The sequence below is a fragment of the Fringilla coelebs genome (genome assembly GCF_963513975.1).
Source record: "Fringilla coelebs genome assembly, chromosome: Z".
Lineage (NCBI taxonomy): Eukaryota > Metazoa > Chordata > Aves > Passeriformes > Fringillidae > Fringilla > Fringilla coelebs.
The window spans coordinates 34,961,760-34,983,214 of NC_140031.1; the positions used below are offsets into that span (position 1 = coordinate 34,961,760).

At 34.5% G+C, this 21,455-nt stretch overlaps 1 protein-coding gene across 1 annotated transcript in view; it reads left to right on the forward strand.

The window, feature by feature from the left end:
- VPS13A (vacuolar protein sorting 13 homolog A) overlaps positions 1-21,455 on the forward strand; it is a 101,159-nt gene that overhangs the window by 8,933 nt on the left and 70,771 nt on the right. Inside the window, exons 3-20 of the mRNA XM_084225488.1 lie at positions 195-237; positions 1,109-1,204; positions 1,498-1,599; positions 2,286-2,395; positions 2,649-2,708; positions 3,639-3,698; positions 3,907-3,987; positions 4,417-4,474; positions 6,425-6,552; positions 6,764-6,870; positions 7,475-7,646; positions 8,014-8,076; positions 11,813-11,948; positions 12,532-12,626; positions 13,424-13,566; positions 14,877-15,078; positions 15,155-15,269; positions 18,129-18,265. Of these exons, the coding sequence (XP_084081614.1) occupies positions 195-237; positions 1,109-1,204; positions 1,498-1,599; positions 2,286-2,395; positions 2,649-2,708; positions 3,639-3,698; positions 3,907-3,987; positions 4,417-4,474; positions 6,425-6,552; positions 6,764-6,870; positions 7,475-7,646; positions 8,014-8,076; positions 11,813-11,948; positions 12,532-12,626; positions 13,424-13,566; positions 14,877-15,078; positions 15,155-15,269; positions 18,129-18,265 (1,908 nt within the window). The remainder of the gene's footprint in view (positions 1-194; positions 238-1,108; positions 1,205-1,497; positions 1,600-2,285; positions 2,396-2,648; positions 2,709-3,638; positions 3,699-3,906; positions 3,988-4,416; positions 4,475-6,424; positions 6,553-6,763; positions 6,871-7,474; positions 7,647-8,013; positions 8,077-11,812; positions 11,949-12,531; positions 12,627-13,423; positions 13,567-14,876; positions 15,079-15,154; positions 15,270-18,128; positions 18,266-21,455) is intronic.

Here is a 21,455-nt window from a genome sequence, read left to right on the forward strand (position 1 = left end):
AATGTATTTAGCCTAACATAGAATAACAGTCTAAATTGGTAACCAAATGCTTGCTTATCCATTATACAGATTATTTTTTTTTTCTGTGATTGACAGGTAAGTTTGTTAAGGTTATCATGATAACCTTTTCCTGGATTGGGACATTTCAGAAGTTGCTGAGTTGAGCTTAAATTTTCTAAACCTCTTTCTTTCAGAGTCAGTTGGATGTGCCATTTAAAGTTAAAGCAGGACATATTAGTAAGTTGCATTTTATCTTGTACACATGCAGGAATTTCTAAAAGTACTGCCTTTCCTTGCAAGTGACTTTTAGGCATCCTAAGCAAGTAATTTCCATATGTTTGTTGATTTCTATACTTTGTTCACTCTGAAGTTGTCTCTTCTGAAAAGAAACTTTGAGGAAGCTCCTGTCAATAAAGTATACTGGAGTCTTGTTTAATAATCTCAATATTAATGAGAAAATAGCCCAACACAGCAAAGATGAGCAATTGGGCAGGACTGGATCTCATTGCTTGTCTTAACAAGACTCCACAACAGGTTTTTATCTTTCACTTGCCTTTTCATCTCCTTCCTTCCTTGTTTTTGCTAAAATAAAAAGTTTTCTTCTTGCAAGTTGTCTTGTAAAAGTGGTTTCTTAAAGTAAACTAAGTCTAAAGCCATTATGCTTCCTTTAAATTTACCCTAGAAAAATGGGATTTATTATTTTATTAAAATTTGGGAGGCACTGTAACCTCATGATCCCTGTGTTCACAAAGACTAGTATTAGCTGACTGATGATGTGTGAGCTGCCCATGTGCTTTTCTTGTTTCTGAGGATGCTGCAGTGGATTTTCAAGGAGGGAGACATTGCTGTAAAGAAGGAGGAATGCAATTCAAGGAAAGACTGTAGACTTGATAGTTGTTCTCACAGAAAAACATCTCATGTTGTTTGTGTATTGTGTAAGAAAATACAACTCAGCTGAGGCATCTTTTGGCTCAGATGCACTGGGGTAATTTCTGTCCAATATAATAATTGTTAAAGAGATTTCGTGTTTAATGTCAATTATCTTTGCATTTCTTTTGCAGTCAACTATTTAATTGTATACTTCAACCATTTTCTTCTGTGTTTGTAGGTCAACTTAACCTACAGATTCCTTGGCAAAACCTTTATACTCAACCTGTTGAGGCAGTCCTTGATGGAGTTTATTTGCTTATTGTGCCCACAGCCAGTAAGTTAATATATAGGAAGAAGTGACTGTGGATTGGTGGGGTTTCAGAATTATCTGGAGTGGGTTGTTACTATTTTCATGAGCCTTTTTCTCAGTAGATACTTTTTGCAATCACAGTTAAATAGTGGAGTGGTAGTCTTTCAGTAACTTAGGTTTCATCATCTAATTGTTTTGCTATGTAACTGTTATATGTAACTGTTACAAAAATGTAAAAATTACAGCTTCTGAAACAGTTTCTTTAAAAAAATATATTAGGCTTTTTGGTATTATACATTTTTACATTTTGTGTTTAGCCATAAAATATGATGCTGAAAAAGAAGCCAAGCAGCTCTTGGAAGCAAGACAAAGGGAATTGCAGAGAATAGAAGAAGCAAAGCAGAAGATAGCTGACCAAGGTAAGACTAATGAAAAGCTAGTCGGAAAAGCTAATGAAAGTGATGCTGCTTCTTTCTTTACTTTAATCCAGAAAGATGCAGACTTTGTCAATGTCTTCTAGATTCTTGTTTTTTCCTTGTTACTTAAAAACCTATTAGTTATGGTTTTTTAGGTATAATTGCCATCAGTATTGCAGAACCAGCATTCTAAAAATAAAAAGTTTTGTGTGTTGATGTGATCTGATATAAATTAGACTTTTGTAATACATTTTGCTTTTTTTATCATATGTCACCTGACATTTTCTTTCCTCTTTCATAAGAAAAAGTTTGCTTCCAGTGTCAAAGCATTTTTACCAATACAGCTTTTTAAAGGTTTATTTCAATCTGTTTCTTAATTACATGCAAATTCTTATCTTTAAATTCTACTTCCGGTACTTCCAAGAAGTATGATTTATGCCCCTAGAATATTGGTGGATGCTGGCCATACTTTTGAACTACCTGATTCCTCACTCTGCAGGTAGTAAAGCTAGGAAACCTAATCTGAGAATGTAAATGTTGCAGATTATACAGAGCAAGCATGTTTCTATGCAACTGGAGTATAATGTAATAGAAAACACTTATGCTAAAGGTATTGTGTTGTTGTTTTGTCTAATTTTTAAAAATATCGGAATGTAAACAAAATATTAAATTGTTTTCCTTTAACATAGATAAAGTAAAGGAAGAGAAACAAGACACCTTTGTAGAAAAGCTAGTTACTCAGGTCATCAAAAATCTTCAGCTGAAAATTTCGAACATCCATATTCGCTATGAAGATGATGTAAGTACTTTTGTATATCTTACCATAAGGGGTTATGCGCTGTAACATGAAATTGGGAACCTGTCTGATTTCTTCTAGTTGCTTTTCATGTTGAGAGAATACTAGTAAAGTTGTGGGATTTTATTAGTATAAAAAACCCCAAACAAACTGAAAAAAAGCTTGGACCAAAATGTAAAGATACTTAAATTCTTAGCCAAATATATGAACAATGTATGAAATAATTATTTTTTTGTCTTTTCCTGTGTTCTATTAGATCACAAATCGTGATAACCCCTTGTCATTTGGGATTTCACTTCAGAATCTAAGTTTGCAGGTAATTTTATTTCTCACCTTTTATCTGAAAAACATGTAGTATCTACTGTAGGTGAAGTTGTGCTTTTGTGTTTTGTGCTTTCTGGTAACATACTGTCTAATGGAAAATACAGCTGTAATCATCAGCAATGAACAATGGTGTGGTTTCCAATACACTTTGCTATATTTGGGCTGTTCATTCTGAGTATTTTACTCAAACTGACTTGATCTCCAAGAAAGGAAGTTACTGCCTGATAACAGGGAGGGGTGGGAAAGGAAAAAGAAAAAAAAAAAAGATGACATCTTTTTTAAGCTGAAGCTAATTTTTTTGATCTGTGAACTGCACTTTAAGGTGCTTAGCGTAGTAATCACAAGATGGTATGAAATTTTTTTTCTGGAAGACTATGTAGTAGGATCAGTACGTTGGTTGTGCCAAGTTGCTCTGATTCAGTAGTTTTGACTGTCTAGCTGCTAATCTTAAAGAAAATATGTCCTAAGTAAATGTTATTTTCTTGAATGAAATGGTGGTTTTGTGAATGCTTATTCCTAGCACATTAAAGGGTCTTCTTTAGGCTCAAACTAAAATTGACTGCTTCCAGAATTATAAATGAATTCAGTCCCTTGTTTATCTCTGTCTGAAGAGCCTGCCCAAAAATATTATTGCTGTAAAAGAAAACAGTTTACAATACTGAAAGCAGAATCTTAGAGTATCTTGGGTTCTTGTGTGCAGCCTATCAGTGTACATATACTTACATATATTTGGAAGAAGTAGCCTTTTCAAGCTTTCACTTAAAGTAATGCATTAATCATCTTAAATCAGAAGATTGTATTCCATTATTTTCCATGGCATTTAATTATGATGATGTTACTGTCTTTTTTTGTAGTTTGTTTCAGTTATAGCATGTTGGTGAATTATAGATACTGGAGTATTTTTGTTTAATTCTCATTTCAGACCTCAGATAAGAATTGGAATCCATGTTTACATGATGAAACTGCCAAGTTGTTCCACAAGGTACAGTGTAGACTGTAGGCTAAAGAAAGAATTGCTAATAAAACAAGCTGCATTAGAGTTTCAGAAAGTGAGATGAAGAAAACATGTAACTGTGTTGACTCTATAGCAAAAGTAATATTATGAATATTTTTATTCATCCAGACTTTGTGAAATTCAAATTAATCTAAAATTTGTGGATACCAATACGTATGTTCTGTTGTATTTTCAGCTTGTGCGACTGGATAACCTTTTTGCTTATTGGAATGTGAAATCAGAGATGTTCTACCATGGTGGTTGGGATGAATCATTGGTAAGATAGTGTATCTAGTCTTGTAGTTGAAACTGGGACGCAGAGAACATGCTTCACATTCAGGCCTGCTTCTTTTTATGTCAATGTCCTGGGGAATTGTTTGTAACTAAGAGTTTTTTCAAGGAAAAACAGTATATATTAATGTTTTATGTGATAGAAGTATAATGCTCATCTGAGAAAGTTAAAAAAACCAGTCTTCTGCCAGTAACAGAATTTAGACAATTGATGGTCATCTTACCACTATTCAGTGATTTTTATTAGCTAAATATAGACATATCATTCTGTTAAAAACATAGATGAGTATTTTGAATTTTACTTTGAGTCAGAGGGATTATCTGAGAAATGTTTAAAAATGCTAGCATTTTGTACTTTAAAAGCTTTATCTGGAAATAGAAGTGCAACTTACTGTTCACTCCATTGTGTGTGTAGGTTAACTTAAAACAGGGAGTTGCCAGCCACAACGTGATTCCAGATGGTTATGATTTTGGTAAGTGTTATTTAATTGTAATATTAATTTTTAATTGTAATTTTTACTTCTCAGTGGTTGTCACTTTGGCTGTTGCTCAAAAATCTTACTAAGGAGTGCAGTTTAAGCCTGGAAGAATAACTGTCTTTCTGACAGTGAATACTGTATTTTTTAGGTATATAAAAAAAGTCTTGATAAAAGTAAGTCTTGAGTCATGTATCATTCTAATGGAATGTTGTACATAGATTCTCATTGTTAGCATCTCTTGGTGAATTCCTTTGATTAAGAAATTTAGCAATAACATATTCACTGTGTAAGTTTGGTGAATTCAGATTAGTTTGAGTATGTTTTTGAGGTCACCTGCTTTATGCAAAGTATCTTTTTTCTATGAGAGGTGGAAATAGTAATCACACAACTTTGAAACATTAATTTCTTTCTTTTTTTTTTAGTGGGAATATTGCAAGTTATATTGCTTTGAGTATTACTTACTTAAGTCTGAAAATTGCATTGGCATCACTCAAAAATGGTGATAGTTTGCTTTCCATTGCATGGAAAGTACGTGGTTTGTGTTTATCATGTGTATCTGTGTGACTGTTTAGAAATTGTTTACAAGTCTGAATGGCCTTGGAAGTGGCTTGTTCTCCAGCAGGAAAGTCTTCAGTTCACTATAGCCAGGGTTAAAAAAGTCACTGTCAGTTTTATGCTGCTACCTTCCTCTAAAAGAGTCTCTATATTGACTGACAGAGAACTATCTAGTAATTTCTTCTGATTCCTTACCCCTCTTTTTTGGTTGCCGGATTTGATTCTTTTTGCAAGAAAACATGTATTAAACATTAGAAGTTGTTTAAGTCTTTATGTAGTAAGTTCAAAATAGGTGTATGTAAAGCTTAGGAATCAAGATTTACACTCTTAAAATTCAGGAGTGCCATCAGAGATGCTGACCATGCTGGTGTACTGTGGTAAATGAAAATTTGGTCCCATTTGGGACAGGTCTTTAAAACTTTGATAGGAAGGTAATAAGCATGAAATCTAATTTTATCACTTCATGTAAATACCAGCTTTATACTTATGTATAAGAACCATAAAAAAAAGAACTTAAGGAAGCTAAATACAGGGAAAAAATTAATTGAATGCTACCATATAGAGGTGTAGCTAAAACTTTCATGGTTTCTTCTTGAAAAAATGCATGTTTCCACTAGTATGAACCTTTCATAGAGTTTGTAATATTTGATATGAAGGTAATGTATCAGTATTTTTGCTGAGATGAAAGAAGTCATGTTTGAAAAAACAAATTATTTACATGAACTCAGATAATATCAAAATTCTTACTGTTGGATCAATTGCTAAAACAGATGAAAATATTGAACTAAACATGGCTTCAAAAGCCTGATATTTCCAAACTATGGAGCAGATAAAATATTTCTGCTCTGTTTTTTCTTGTGATGTGCCTCACTTTTATGTAGAACGCTTATTGATTTTGTTCCATGCTTACTTGGGCTTGAAATTAGAAATATGGAGTGTTTGGTTTTAACCATTGTTGTGAATGTAATTTATTGAAGAGTAAAGCATTTGTAACAGCGACAACAACAAAAAAATCTTAAGGAAAAAGATTCCTATAGTGAAATAAATGCTATATATGAAACTGTCTTGTACTATAAATGTATCATAGCCAAAAAAGATTCCATTTGTGACAAATGTAAACTATTTATTGAAACAGCTGTATGTAATTCAGCAGACAGAAAGTTTGTGGTGGTGCTCTGCAAAAATTTGTTTGGTAAATTTTGCCAGAGTGAAACTGAAAATTGAGTATGGATTGTATTCTATTTTAAGTTGTTTTGGTGCAGTTCATGTTTTTCAAGTGTAGCATTCTAAAACTAATAGTCTGGCATAATTTAAGGTAAGTATATTTTATAATTTATTGCAGTCTTAAATAATTTAATTGCACTTTTTATATCAACTTGTATTTTTTAGTATTCCGCCCAATTTCAGCTAAAGCCAAGCTCCTTATGAATCCTCGATCTGATGTTGACTTTTCATCACCGAAAATAGACCTAAATGTAAACTTACAGGATATAACTGTTGAATTCAATAAGCCACAGGTACCAGTTATTTTTCTGAAGTTATATGTAATGTAGTAAAAAAGTTAGTTTGCAAGAATTAAGAAAGATGGTCTGAAATTTTATAGTGTACGTGTAGAATCTATTAACTTAGTCTTGGTTTTTTTTGAAACTGATTTTCTCTTCAAAGAGAAGCTTGATACCTGTTGTTCTCAGAAAGATAATAATGCTCAGTTTGAATTTGTTTGCCTAGTACTTCAGCGTTGTGGAGCTTCTTGAGTCTATTGATATGATGACTCGAAATCTGCCATATAGGAAGTATAGACCTGATATTCCAGTGCACAACAACGCCAAGATATGGTAGGCAACCTCAGACTTTGAAAATAATTTGTTACTTTTTAACTTGAAATAATTACCAAGGAAATGCTTCTTTCTTCAGGAGGTTAGAATTAATTTCATTCTGAAAGGAAGTTTTTTTTTGTTTTTTTTCTTAAGCTAGCTTTGTAGGAAGTTGGTGAGGACCTCATCAAGCCAAAGCTGTGGACACAATATTTGAAAACCTCAAAGACCATTATCAGGAACTTAAGTCTGATAGTATTTCTGTGTCAGAAATTTCTTAGGTATATAAGTTAGGTAGCTCTACAAGTACATAGCTGTTACCTAAAAACAGGCAAACCTTTGCAACACAGGTGGCAAAGATTTGATTTATTTTCAGAAGATTCCTTAAAAATATGTTTTTATTATTCTCACACATGCATGCGTAGATTTGACAGCAATCTGTCAACTTTGTATGGGGAAAAAGAGTAAAAGTCTTAGGTTTCTCAGCTGATCAGAAGTACACTATTAGTCAGGGAATTTCACTCTTGGCAACTTGAATTTGTATTAAGTGAGAATCTGTAAAGCCTTAGGAGTCTTTTCAATATACCAAAAGAAAGATAAGCTATACATTTGTCTTTGTTTTTAGGTGGAAATATGTTATTGATGGCGTTCTTAAAGTAAATGTTCAACCTAAACTCCAAATGTGGTCATGGGAACATATTTCGCATCATAGGAAGCAAGTGAAGAACTATAAAGAGTTGTATAAAACAAAGATAACATCAAAAAAACCTAGTGAAGAAATCTTAAAATTGTTGGAGGTTAGTAATTTTCTGCCAAGGGTTTAAATATTGTTCATCTTGATGCTTGTTCAAACTTAAAGGTTAAAATGTTCCTAAATCACTTTTAAGTTAAAATAAAATTTTCAATGGCCATATTTGCAACTTTGTCACTACCTTTCTTTGTTAGTAGTATTAACAAATACATGAGGTAAATCTTTAAATTAGAAACTGCAAGAAAAAACAGTTTAAGCTGGTGTGCTGTTCTTTTCCAGGTTTAAGTTTTCAGATTGAGCTAATTAACTTGGATTGCACAAATTGAATTGCTTGCTGTTGTTTCCTGTAAAACTGAGCTGTGGAATGTAACAATTGTTGAATTTTCAAAAATAACATCTCATCTCTCTTCTAGGAATTTGAAAAGGCCTTGGATATTTTTAACATCACTTTAGCAAGGCAACAAGCAGAAGTTGAGGTAAAATTGCATCATTTAAATGAGTCTATGGATAACTGAAACATAAGGTTGTGGAGATTTTAGGCAGATGCCTTTTAGCTATGGTGATGAATTGTGTATCATACAGTCTTTCAATTTTCCTTGTTCAGAGTTTTTTATTGTAAGGCATGGTTAGTTTTTCAGCTTGTAATTAAACAAAAGTTAGATAACTCCATATACTCTTTTTTCAAAATGACTGATCTGGGATAAATCCCTTTCTGTTTCTGGTGGGAAAGACCTGCTGTGGATAATGCGGCCAAAGGATGACTGAAGTTAAATTGGAAACACTTACACCCAAAGCTCTCCCTCCTCACAGCAGCCTAGACTATTAGTTTTTTCCTTTTTTTCATGATACTGTGTTACATTGAATGATCACCTGTAGTATGTTGACTCTTTGAAAAGAGATGCAGTGTTTCTCTTTGCAAATGTTACTCAGAGTACAGCAAATGCAGAATACTTTTAAGACCATTGGTGCAATTAGGCAAGACAATGTGACTTGAGTAGTTAAACCTAATTTGTTAGCCTTCGTTTCCTAGGTTAATGTACTGAATAGTTTTACATATAGTGTCTGAGCGTCTTTCTAGGTCACTAAAGTGAAATATTTGTAGTTTTTCTGAAATCTGTGATCTTTCCCCATTAATAATTAAGACACCTAAAAGTAAGCAGAATAAGAAGTTCACAATCTGAAAGAAGACAGTAATTAATAATTAAACTTTATAAAGCTCAGTTACTGCTTGTCTGCTTGTGGCAGTGCTTGAAAGCTATTTGATCTTTTTTTTTTTTTTTTTTGGTATGCAAAGTATATTAAATATAGTATAAATGCAATTACTCCAGTCACAGATATTGTGCTTCTAACCTAAAATTCTGAAGAGGAATCTGTAAATATGATTTTTCCTCCTATCTGTCTGTATATGCACCCCATTTGAATGCTTGTGTTACCATTATCCAGGCTCTAACAGAACCAGAAGAAGCATTCATGACTGTTCCCCTTCAGTTTGTCCAAACTGGAATGCTTTTCAAGGGGTGGTGGAAGGTTTGGTTTTGGTTTAGTTCTCATTTGATTTTGGAATAGTCTTATCTTGTAGTGTATAGTTTCTCTTGGTTTTATCTTTTACTTTCAACTTTTTGCAAGTTGATGGAAATTCTGAAATATTTTCTGTCTAGTTTTGTTCTTCCTTCCCCCAGTATGATTATGCTGCTTACAAAAGGTTATGTCATATTGCATTTATGACTACCTTCAAATCCTGAGTTTTAAGATACATTTCTGTAACATTTAGAAGTAGGTTGCAAGAAAATGAATTTTCAGTTGTTTGGGCTTTAAGTCTTGCATTTGAAAAATGTTAGAAGTACATCTTGAAAGATGTGCTGGCTGATTATCTGAATATATTTCATAGTATTGAAAATCAGGTCACAGAGATTTTGTGTTCTGTCTACATCTATCTGTTAGGATGCATCAGTTTTGTTGTTATCAGGTCATACCTTTGAAAAAAGATTAAAAGGACTTAGAAGAAAAAAATCTACTATGACTTTGGTATCCTGGCAGTTAGCCTTAGGTCTGCCAGGTATTTAAGGGAGCACCCATTAGATGTGGGCTGAGTAAAGCCAGGCAAATTATCCTACTGTTTGTGAAGCTTTTCTGTTTCTTAAAAGCGTACCTAAGAGTTGACTTTCAAGAGCTTCCTTTTATCTAGACCTTGAAGTCAAGCTCCTCAGAAATCACATTTGTGATCACAGTGCTGATTTTCAGGCAACTTTGTAACCAGAACTTTATATTCCAAACCTCAGACCACTTTTGCTTTTTTATCATGAGTATTTGAAGTACCAAATAGTAACTTCAGTAGCTAAGCATCAAATCTCTCTATCCACTTGAGAAATGTTATCCTTTCAACCCAGGGCAGACTTTTAGGATTTACTTCAGTAAGAACACAGGATAGAATCATGGCGTCATTTAGGTTGGAAAAGACCTGGAAGATCACCAAGTTCAACTGTTAACAGAAAATTGCTAAGTCTACCAGTAAACCATGTTCCAGAGCACCACATCTATGTTCCTTTTAAATTCTCCAGGGGTAGTGACTCCACCACGTCCCTGGGCAGCTTGTTGCTTTGCTCAGAAACCCTTTCAGTAAAGACCCTTTTTCTAACAGCCAATATAAACCTTCCTTGGCGCAACTTAAAGCTATTTCTGCATGTTCAGTTGCTTGTTACTTGGGAGAAGAGGCTGACCTACCTTGTTACACCCACCTTTCAGGTAGTTCTCTCTTTTAGTCAAAATAGTTACCTTGCTGATTAAGCTTTAAGTCTATGATTGCATTGATTACTTAAACAATGTAAATGGAGGAGAGTGAAAGTTCAAGAAGATTCATCAGCAAATTTTTGTAGTACCTATACTGCACAGATTGTTTTTCTTCATCTTTGCCGAAGTGGCTTCTGTCTGCAGTCTTTCTTTCCCTGGGCTCTGGTGCCTGCTTCTGCCTCAGACATGTGAAAGAGTCATAGCTTTAGCCATCACTTATTCTCCATGGCAGTTGTCCTTCAGCACCAACCTTCAGTATCCCAGAAATCTGTAATCTTACAGATTTAACCTCCTTTTATCTAAGGCCTGTCCATTTTTTCTTTGGGTCATTCACTTTGTAACGTCTGCTTGATGACACGTTAACCTTTATAAAGAGAAATTTTGAGGACTTTGTTCAAACTTGTAGCTTTGTGTTGTTAAGCGCACATTCTGTATCATCTCTCTGAGGTGAACCAATGGTATAAATCTAGAAGCCTTTACATTTTTGTGGTGAGCCCTGCCTTCCTTTTTCCAGCAGGTATGTAGATGTGACAAGTCCCTACAGAGTACCGATTTATAGTCAGCTGGTTTTTTTCCTAATTATGTAGCAGAGATATTTGTGTTTTGAATGCTGAGAAGGGATTCCTGTCTCACTTTCACTAGAGTATCTTTAAATGTAGGGCTTATCTGCAACTGATTGTATATTTTTGGATCATATTAGTCACAAAGAAGGTTAGTTTGTGTGGATCGCTATAGTTCTGAGAAAAAGATTGTGTCTTGGATCACTTGATGTTTGTTTGCCATTCCCATAACAAACTTTCAGTGGTCAGTTTTGGATGTAGTCTGCACTTCCTGTGAGGACCCAGTATTGGATCGCTGGCATCAGATAGGGCATCTGCTACTTGTGGAAATAATGAATATGGAGGCAGGGAGGGCTTCCTTACTATTTTAACTATATGTATCATAGGCAGGAATAGTTAGAGTAAATACTGTATTGTAAGAATAAATGCTTTTAAAATTGCTTTGGGTATCCATCTTGAAATGAAAAATATAGGGCTAATGTAAAATTTGGCCTGTGATGGCTGTTTAATTGCTTATATATGTATTTTAAATTATTCTTTATAAAACCATTGCATATAATGTTGCGGGTTTTTTTATGGTGAAAGCTGGAGAGAAAATCTGCTATGTAAGAAATGTTTATTGATCTTTTACATGCTCTGTTCTTTCATAAAGGTAGTTGTTACGCAAAATAAAATTGGTCCGATAATGCATTGTGTACTTGAAAAAGTGACTGGAAGGGAAACTAAAAACCTTTTGCCTTTTTAATGCTTGTCTAATGATGTTCTGATATGTTAGAACTGCTCTGGGTCTATATTTATTTTTCTTAAGAAAATGAATAAAAAAGCATGAAGAAAATGACTTACCTGAATATTTTTTATATTTAAGGCAACTAAGGCTGGATTGAAAATCTACAGGCCAGGAGTAAAACAAGATGATGAAAATTCTGGTGGCTGGTTTAGCTGGATGTGGAGCTGGTCAGGTCGAAAAAAGGATGAAAAAAACCAAGAAGTAAAGGGTTCAAGTATGATAATTTACTGGTATTCTTTTTGTTACTAGGAATCTATTAGAGTCCTAGGTACCTAGCAGTGGAATTTGTTATCAAATTGTTACTGTGTACATTTTCTCTTAGCCCTTTATTTTGCTGATATAATTGTTAATTGCATGTAACAGAGGTTATACAATTGTACAACTCTTCCATAGTTCCTTCTGAACTGTGTTCAATACAGTAGAAGTTAATGGAATGTAAACAATTTTACTTGCATTAATTTTAAAATTTGTGTATTTCATGCAATGTGTGTTTGATGTATGAGGCACCTAGTAAAGATGATGGAACATAGAATGTAAATCACAAAGGCTGCTTCTGTTGTTAGCAAGATAGGAAATAGAATAGGTAAGGAAAAAATTATAAGAGCATTTTAAAGCATGCTTTAGATTTGCAAGACTTGGTTTTAAAACCCAGGGTATTTTCTTTGACAAATTCAGGACAGTCATGTTGACAGTATCTACTGATATTGTAGAGCTACCAAGCACAGGAAAGTGTATAATAGTATTTGCATTTTTCAGATATCTATACTCGATTTAACTAACCTCTTGAAATGTGGCAGGTCTTGAACAGCTGATGACACAGGAAGAGAAGGCTAAACTTTATGCAGCAATTGGATATAGTGAAACAGCTGTGGATCCAACCCTTCCGAAATCAGTAAGTCATAGCCGACTATGTGGTAACAAATGATAGGTTCATCTACTAACAAAAAATCTATAAAGATGATAGGAAATAACTTTTAAATTTCTTGAAGCTTTGTCTCTATATTTGAATACTGTTCTGATATCTCTTAATGAAGTTACTGCATGCCAGTTTTCTGCATCCTTAGATGCAGTTTCAGTATAGTGGTTACAAAACTTACTTTTGGGTATTCTGAAATAGTGAAGAATAAATTTTTACTTGCTCTAACAGGAATAAGATCATAGATGTAGTGTATTGTAGTTTAAATATTGAAGTATATTCATATGTTATCTTACAATATTCAAAAGCTTTTTAAGAAAATGCACTAGGGAATCTTAATAAAGGATCAGGAAGTGCACTGTAATCTAAAATATGAGTGGTAGTAGATGAAGTAGAATAAGTGATTATATTTTATAAAGGAAGACATGATTCGAGGATTGTACTGGGAAAGAGCAACATTTTGAACCATTCAGAAATAGTCTGATAAATCCTCTTACTATGAGATACCAAGGATGATATGATGAACTGCTTTCTACCTCTGCATTAGAGGGTCTTTTTCACAAAATTTGGTAAAGATATAAATGACTCATATTTGTAAGGATACTCTTTAGTTTAGCCTGCTCTTTTAGACTTCTACACCAGCTATGATACAAGCTATGCATGAAAGCTGTAGTTTCAAATTTAGTTGTAGCTTTCATCTCTTCATAAATTGTATCAAGATGGATATTAATGTATTTTTTACTCCTATGTTGTTGTTTTTTTGGCATATCTAGTATGAAGCCATGAAGTTCTCTGTGTACTTATTAAGCATGTCGATATCAATAAGAGAAAACCAGCAAACTCCTAAGCTAATAGAATTTGCATTAACTGATTTGAGTACAGTATTTACCCAACGACCAGGTGCACAAGCAATAAGGTGAGCTTTCTCTATCAAACTGGTTTCGCCTCTCCTGAAAAGATGATGATGACTAGTAGGCATTTTAAGACTGTATTATGATATTTAAGTGTCATTCCTTGTGCAGTCTGGAGTGGAGTCATTCTGCGACTAAGGGATAAATCATGGATACTCTTCCCATGATTGAATTCTCTGCATCTCCAGAGCTTTTTGTGCTAACTTATATGGATATACTATTTTTTTTTTTTCTTTTTAAGTTTGTCATTGTTATGTGCAAAGAATCCAGTTACAAACTTGTTATTTGCTTTGAAAAGTGACTGTTAAGTTTCCTTTTCAAACTTAACCTGAGCAGGATGATCTTGTAACCACTTGTTTGTGGGCATTTAACATGACTGAAAAGTTCCGAGTTCACTTTTGGATTTGTGGAAGAAAGATGTAACTGATGATTTTTCCTTTGTTTTATGCTCTCAAAGTAGGTGGTAAAAAGCATCTAGTGAAATATTTCAATTTTATTTCAAATGTAATGACTTAAAAGTCCTGGGAGAAGGTAATCCTCCTGTTTTAAACCTTGCTCCCTCTACTTTGAGATGTATAAGCATAATACATGTATGATATTAAGATACTATTGATCTTGATTAGTTTTATGTTGAATTTTTTCTAAGGTTTTACATCTGTGTTTTCTGTTGGTACTCTTGTGCATCTAAATGGTCCTGACAATCCTATTGTACTAAGAAAAAGGGGAAAAAAATACTACATTTTTTACAGTGAAATATTTTTCTTAGAGTGTGGGAGATAAAAAATCTTCAACTGAGAGCTGTTACAGAGGCGGATAGCATCTTGGGGGGAAAAAAAAATCCAAGACCTAAAAAGTATCTCTTGGAGAAATTAGACTATTTATCTTTGGTTTTTTTCATTTCTCTGCACCAGAACCATTTTGTCTCTGCTGTATGTCTTTTTTCCACTATAAATGCACCTTCTAATTCCTGAAGTCACACTAAAGAATTCTCATTTGAATTCTGTAACTTTACAGAATATCTTACCTGCCCTGACACTCATGAAAAGTGTATGAAGGAAATTATTTGGATGCCCTTTTTTATTTAGACAGGGGCAGCTAATGGACACAAAAGATAATGAAATGAAAAACAGTTAACACATGGATGTATGTATTAAATCCTTAGAATAAGCTATTTATAGTTAAGGTAGGGTAGAAATGTATTGTACTAGTTTGTGTTTTGGTTTTTTTTCCATCTAATTTTTTTTACTCTTACCATGTAATTGTACTTAGTCAGACGGATATTGCATCTGAACAGTCTGCTTACATTTCTTTACAGGTTTGAAACAAAAATTACCTCACTTGAAGTTACAGGTGTGTCTCAAGAAAAGTGTACACCCCGTCTCCTGTCTTCTCGAACTGTCTATTCAGATGACAGTACCTCACTTTTAAGCATAATGTTTGAGACTAATCCTTTGGATGATAAAGCAGATCAGAGGATTAGAATAGAATCACAACCACTGGAAATAGTATATGATGCAGTAAGTAAATATTTGAATAAGCTATAATTCGTCAAAAAGCCTACTTAATAGTAAATTTACCTTTTTTTTTTGACAGATGACAGTAAATAACTTAGTGGATTTCTTCAGACCTCCGAAAGATGTACATTTAGAGCAACTGACATCAGCAACTCTGTTGAAGCTTGAAGAATTCCGTGAAAAAACATCGACAGGCAAGTGCTGCAAACTCATCTGACAGCACACTCAGACAAATTTTAGATCGTAGGAGTGCTGAGTTTATCTTTCCCTATGGAGATGTGTGCATCCAAGTCATAGCTTTCAGACACACCATCTAAATAAGGTGTTTACCACCTGCTCTGTTAGCACTATTTGCTATCATAATTTCATCTACTTGGTACTTCTTTAAGGAGTGTCTATAATAAGTGGTTCAGAAGAAATAGGAAGAGCATATGTACCTTCGCATATGTATCTTTAGCGTATGTATGTTTCTAACACACCACCTAAATAAGTTGAATTATTCAATCTTATTGCAGTATGTTTATTCTAGGTATTGGATAATTTAATGTTTGTATCTCTTTTAACTTAAACTATTTCTACTTATTTGTAAAATATGCTCCAAAGCCATAGATAGTTTTTCAGTATTTTTACTCCATACAGAGTTAAAAGAGTTTGTTACATCTTCTGTTTTGTTCATCTGGTATGTAGAAGGCCGTAGTTATTTAATACTCCTCAGATTCTGATTCTGAGATATGAATCCTCTAGGTTAACCTCTGAATCCTTTTCAGATTTCTTGTTTTTCAGGAAGTTATGCCTTTGTATAGGTGTTTTTGATTTTCTGACTTCGTTGATTAATACTGATTTTGATTTGGATTGACTCAGTTCAAGTTACATAAACTGTATTTATCTGCTTTCCAGCTGCTCAGTTTTACAGCTGTTACACTAGATTTCATTTCATCCTGTTTATCTCTAGAGATCTTGTATTTTAAGACATAAATGCAAGTGCTGAATACTGTGAAGACTAAAACTGAGATCTGTGGACTTAATTTGTTCTAGTAAGGATATCTGAGGCTTTGTAAATCAGAGATGTGTCCAGCACAGTGTCCTGTGTCTGTGGGTGGGAGTGGATGCTGAGGGGAGATTTTATATATAAATTATTTTTAAAAGGAAAAAACAAACAGCGGATGTTTTCTTAAACCTCTTATAGTTTCATAACGTAGTAATAATTAAATTGTAAATAAAAAAAAATCTGAATATTGAAGTGATAAAGATTTAAAAAAAACTCAAGCAAAAAGTTTATTTGATTGCTTCTGTCAGGCTAGGGAGGAAAACCAAGCATCAATGGTATTTTTATTCATTAGTTCTTCTTTGACTGAACTGTTTAATGAAGGACTAATATCAGATTAACCAGAATTATATGGCTCAGCTTGCTTGTCTTTTCTTTCAGAAATTTCTTGAGCAATATTGAGTATATTGACAAAACAGTTAATTGTTGATTTCTGAGATGAAATTTTAAATTTGCTTATATATAATACGGTTGGTTCTCTGCTCATTAGCACCAAATTTGGTGGTGTTGATCATAATTAATATTTTGTGGAAGTACGAAATTGTCCTCTGTGCTTATTACAGTTTGAGCATATCATTACCGTGGTGGTATATCCAATACTGTTTGTACCCTCACAAGAATGCTTTGTTGTCCAGAGTAACCTAAAACCTTGTTCCAGTCACAAATGAAAAATTGGATGAGAATGTCTCAAAATATGCAGTAAATTGCTTGTAAAATCCTGTCTGAGTTTCAGAGAATTGCCAGGGAAAAAAGATTTGATCTTCAGAATATTCTGATGCAGGGGACTGTGCTAAGCTCAGAGGTAGAATAAGAAAAATGGAAACATATAAATGTAGTTAATATGTTCAGATCTGCAGTCCTCAAGAATGAGTTCTTAACACCTTTCTTTGAAGCAATAGAAGATAGCTGGAAAATACAGGGGAACTGTGAACTGCGAAATCAAAGGAACCTGCTGCACTGGAGTAGTTATGATTTTCAGCATTAAAAGACATTAAAAAAGCTTGGTTTACCAGAGCTCAGTTTATGGATTCCACTACATTTTATTCCTAAATAAAAAAACCAACAAAATATTTACTTGACCTTTCTACATCACTCAAATTCAATAGGCAGTGCAAACTGATAAAATCCTACTCTTCTTGTTATTCCAAGTTGTTTTGTCTTGCAAATCCTGAGATGTAGTTGCCATCCAGTTCTTTACTGACTAGCCTAGCTCTCCTGTGACAGGGCAAGCTTTGATAATACAGCAGTTTTAATTGTTATCTTACCAGTGGATGTGTTTACTATCATGTTGTTATCTTCATAATTCATTATCTCTACTTCTGTGATCATCAGCTTGTTGTAAATGGTAAATATTTTATGAGTTGTGGCTGCATCATAAGGCAGTTTCAGATCTAATTTGAAGCAATACCATTCACTCTTCAGCTGAGCAAAAAAGCAGAATTTGATCTCAAATCTTATGAAGATCTGATTTTCCCAACTAATTGCATGATTTTTAAACTTAATTTTTGTAAGATAATGTATTTGCATATCTCTGGTGCCTCAAAATGGAGATGTTTGTCAGCAGAGTTAGCATAAACTTGTGTATCTCAGTATCAATAAACACTAACAGTTTGACTACTGTAGTTGGATGCTCCCAATAAGAAATTCTAGAGCAATTAAATTTCTGAATCTGTGGAACACAGTGGGTTAATTCAGTAATTTCAAAGTTGCAGTTTGCATTTTGTTCTTCTAATTTCATCTCTGCTCAGTGGGAAACATTTTTGAGTTTGCATATGTCACATTGTTGTCTATAATTGTCAGTTATTTGCTATCATTGTTTCACCTACTTGATGCTTCTTTAAGAACTGTCTATAATTAATGGTTCAGAGGAAATATGAAGAGCGAATATACCGTAGTTATCTAGCGTATAGAGTTTTTTAAAAAATTAGACTTGATTTTCTTTAATCTTATAGGTTCTGTATGAATTACTTTTGTTTGTTTGTATTTAATAATTGTACGGTTTTTTCAGGTTTGTTGTATATTATTGAAACCCAGAAAGTTCTTGACCTCAAAATAAACCTCATGGCTTCATACATCATTGTTCCACAAAAAGGATTCTATGACCACACATCAAATTTACTGCTTCTGGATCTTGGTAGCTTTAAAGTATGTATTTACATAATGTGGTAATTTATCAAAAATAATAATTCTGCTTTTTACCTGATTTACAGTTTCTTAATTTGAGTTTTATGGCAGTGAAGAGTACCATAGTACTTACTCGTACTCTTACAAGAGTAAGAGTACCTCTTGCAGTTTATTTATTAGGTATTCATTTTAAAGTGCTCTCTAGTCAAGGCAGAAGTTACTGAACTCTTCTCAGTAGATTTGTTCAGTGCAAAAGAATTGCTAGAAAATACTCCTTCCCTAGTATGAAACTACTGTTGATACTTTGGACTGTTATATGGAAAATGTCTAGTAATTTTTTACATTGCCTTACAATATAAAATAGTGAACTTCTTTGTTACATGATTAAGTGGTATTCTTATTTTTCATATTATTACTTACCCTTTAATCACTGAATTTAGTTTAAAATGAGCAAAGTAAACATACTGGCAATTTTTAAGATAATTTGGATGAGATTAGAGGTATGTTTGAGATAATGATTTATCTTTTTGACTTTTCCCTTGCATGAGGTATGTAAAATTATAGTTTATCACTATAAAAAAGAAATAGACTTTGAAATAAAATAGAAGAGACTTTGTCCATATTATTAGTGGTCTTCTTCTTACTCACTGATGAACTTGTGTACTTCAGGATAAATGATCTAACATGTGTACAGGCAATTTACTTTTTATTTACTTGTGTTCTGGGTAAAATTGATTCTGCCACTTACCATCTGTTTAGATTGCTGTTTTTTAGCAAAAATTTGTTTCAAATCCTAAAATCTTGCTAACGAGAATTAGTTTTCTACATAATTTCCACATAATGACTTTATGAACATGTGATTTCAGTTTGAACTATAGAATGATTTGGCTTGGAAGAGACCTTTAAAGGTCACTGAGTTTAACCTCACTGCAATGAACAGAGACATCTTTAACTAGATCAGGTTCCTCAGCCACCTGTCCATCCTGACCTTGAATGTTCCCAGGGATGGGCATCTGCCTCCTCTTTGGACAACTCGTGCTAGTGTCATGCCACTCTCATTTTAAGAAAATTCCTTATATCTAATCTATATCTACTTTTACTTTTAAAGTGTTACCCCTTGACTTGTCAGGACAAGTCCTGGTAAAGTTTGTTACCATCTTCCTTTTTGGCCCGCTTTAAATACTGAAAGGCTGCTGAAAATTCTCCCCAGAGCCTTCTATTCTTCAGGCTGAACAGCACCAACTCTCTCTGCCTTTTTCTTAGAGGAGATGTGTTCTGTCCCTCTGATCACTTTTCTGGGTCTTCTGTGGACCTGGTCCCACAGGTTGCAGTACTCCAGGTGAGAAGCAGAGTAGAGGGCAGAATCCCCTCCCTTGCCCTGCTGGTCTCACTGCTTTGGATGCAGCCCAGGATATGTTTGGCTTCCTGGGCTGTGAGTGCACATTGCCAGGTATCATCCAGCTTTTCATCCACGAGCACTCCCAGGCCCTACTCCATAGTGCAACTCATAATCCCATTGTCAGCAGCCTGTATTGATCACAGAACTACTGAATCACTTAGATTGGAAAAGACCTTTAGGATTCTTGAGTCTAGCCATTAACTCAGTACTGCCAAGTCCGCCACTAAATTATGTCCTTAAGTGCCATGTCTATCTATATGGCTTCTAAATTCCTCTTGGTTCAGTGACTCAACCATGTCCCTGGGCAGCTGTTCCAGTGCATAGTAACCAGTTCAATGAAGAAATGTTTCCTAATTTCCATTCTAAACCATTGCTGGTACAACTTGAGGCTGTTTCTGCATGTTCAGTTGCTTGTTTCTTGGGGTAGGAGGCTAACTTCTGACCTACATCCTCAAGAGCTACAGACTCCTTTCAGGTAGTTTTAAGGTAAGGGCCTCACACTGCCTTCTTTTCTCCAGACTAAAGAACCTCAGCTCCCTTGACTACTCCTCACAGGACTTGTGCTCCAAATCCCTCCCCAGCTCTGTTGCCCTTCTCTGGACATATTCCAGCACCGCAATGTCTTTGTTGCTGTGAGGAACCCCAAATGAAATATAGTATGCAAGCGGCAGCCTCACCAGTGCCAAGTACAGTGGGACAATCCCTTTCCTTGTTCTGCTGGCCCCACTATTGCTTTTGGCCACCAGGGCACTCACTGGCTCTCATTCAGATGGTTGTCAATCAGCTTGACCTGCTGCTCTCCTCCCTGAGCTTTGTCCCTAAGCAGAGGGATTCTCTACTTGGGCACACCTCCCACAGGTGTGCTCACTGCTGCTGTCTGGTATTGTCGTAAGAGTTGAGCACATCCTGTGGCCTGGCACCTGGGTGGCAGCATGTTCCCATCAGAGCTCTGATCAGGTGCATCAGTCGCAGTGGTACCATGCTTCGGTAATGGACTGCTCCAGTCCAACTGCAGGTCTGTACAATAGGTCATGTTTAAAAAGAATGTGTTGGATTGCTTCAGAAAGTAGAATTAGTGAAGAAGCTTGCTCTGTAGATATTAAAAATCATGTGACCTGGTTGTAGATCCAAGTTATTTCAGTGACAGATGATTTCACCAGCTCTTCTGAGTATTGGTCATATGTAGGCAGTTGGTAGTCATATGTAGGGTTGGTACTTTGTAGTTGTTGTGTGCTTGAGACAGCCTCCTGGATCTAATCATAGATCTAATAGCCCACTTCCTTTTCCACCCATACAAGATTACTCTTGGAAGCATTACATAGAAGAACACATTTCAAAATCACACTAAAGTGTGTGTGGCATGTTTTTCCTGAAGTGGATGAGTAATTTTTGTAGTGAATGTGCCTCTTAGATTGGTTCCTCTGATTTAATAGAATTTAGAAATACCATAAGAGAAAATCTAGTTGCCTCTCAGGATATGATTAGTAATTCTGTATTCACTTCAAGTGACATATGCTTAAGTGAGAGGTGGGTCGTTTGTTGAATGAGTATGTTTAACACAAAACAAACAATGTATTTCCCTCAGTTACTTACTGGAAAAGATCAAGCCCCAGGAGGAAAAATGGCATGTAAAATTAAAACTATGTCTCAGTAGATAAATAGGGTTATTAATTTAGTCAATCTGAATTTGCATCTCCAAGTTGTTTTTAATATAAAAGTTACAATGGACCTAGAGTCCAGTAGTACTGAAAAATAAATGCTGTGTCTTAGATTCTAGTTTTTAAACCTCTTTTAGTTCTTTTGAATATTGCC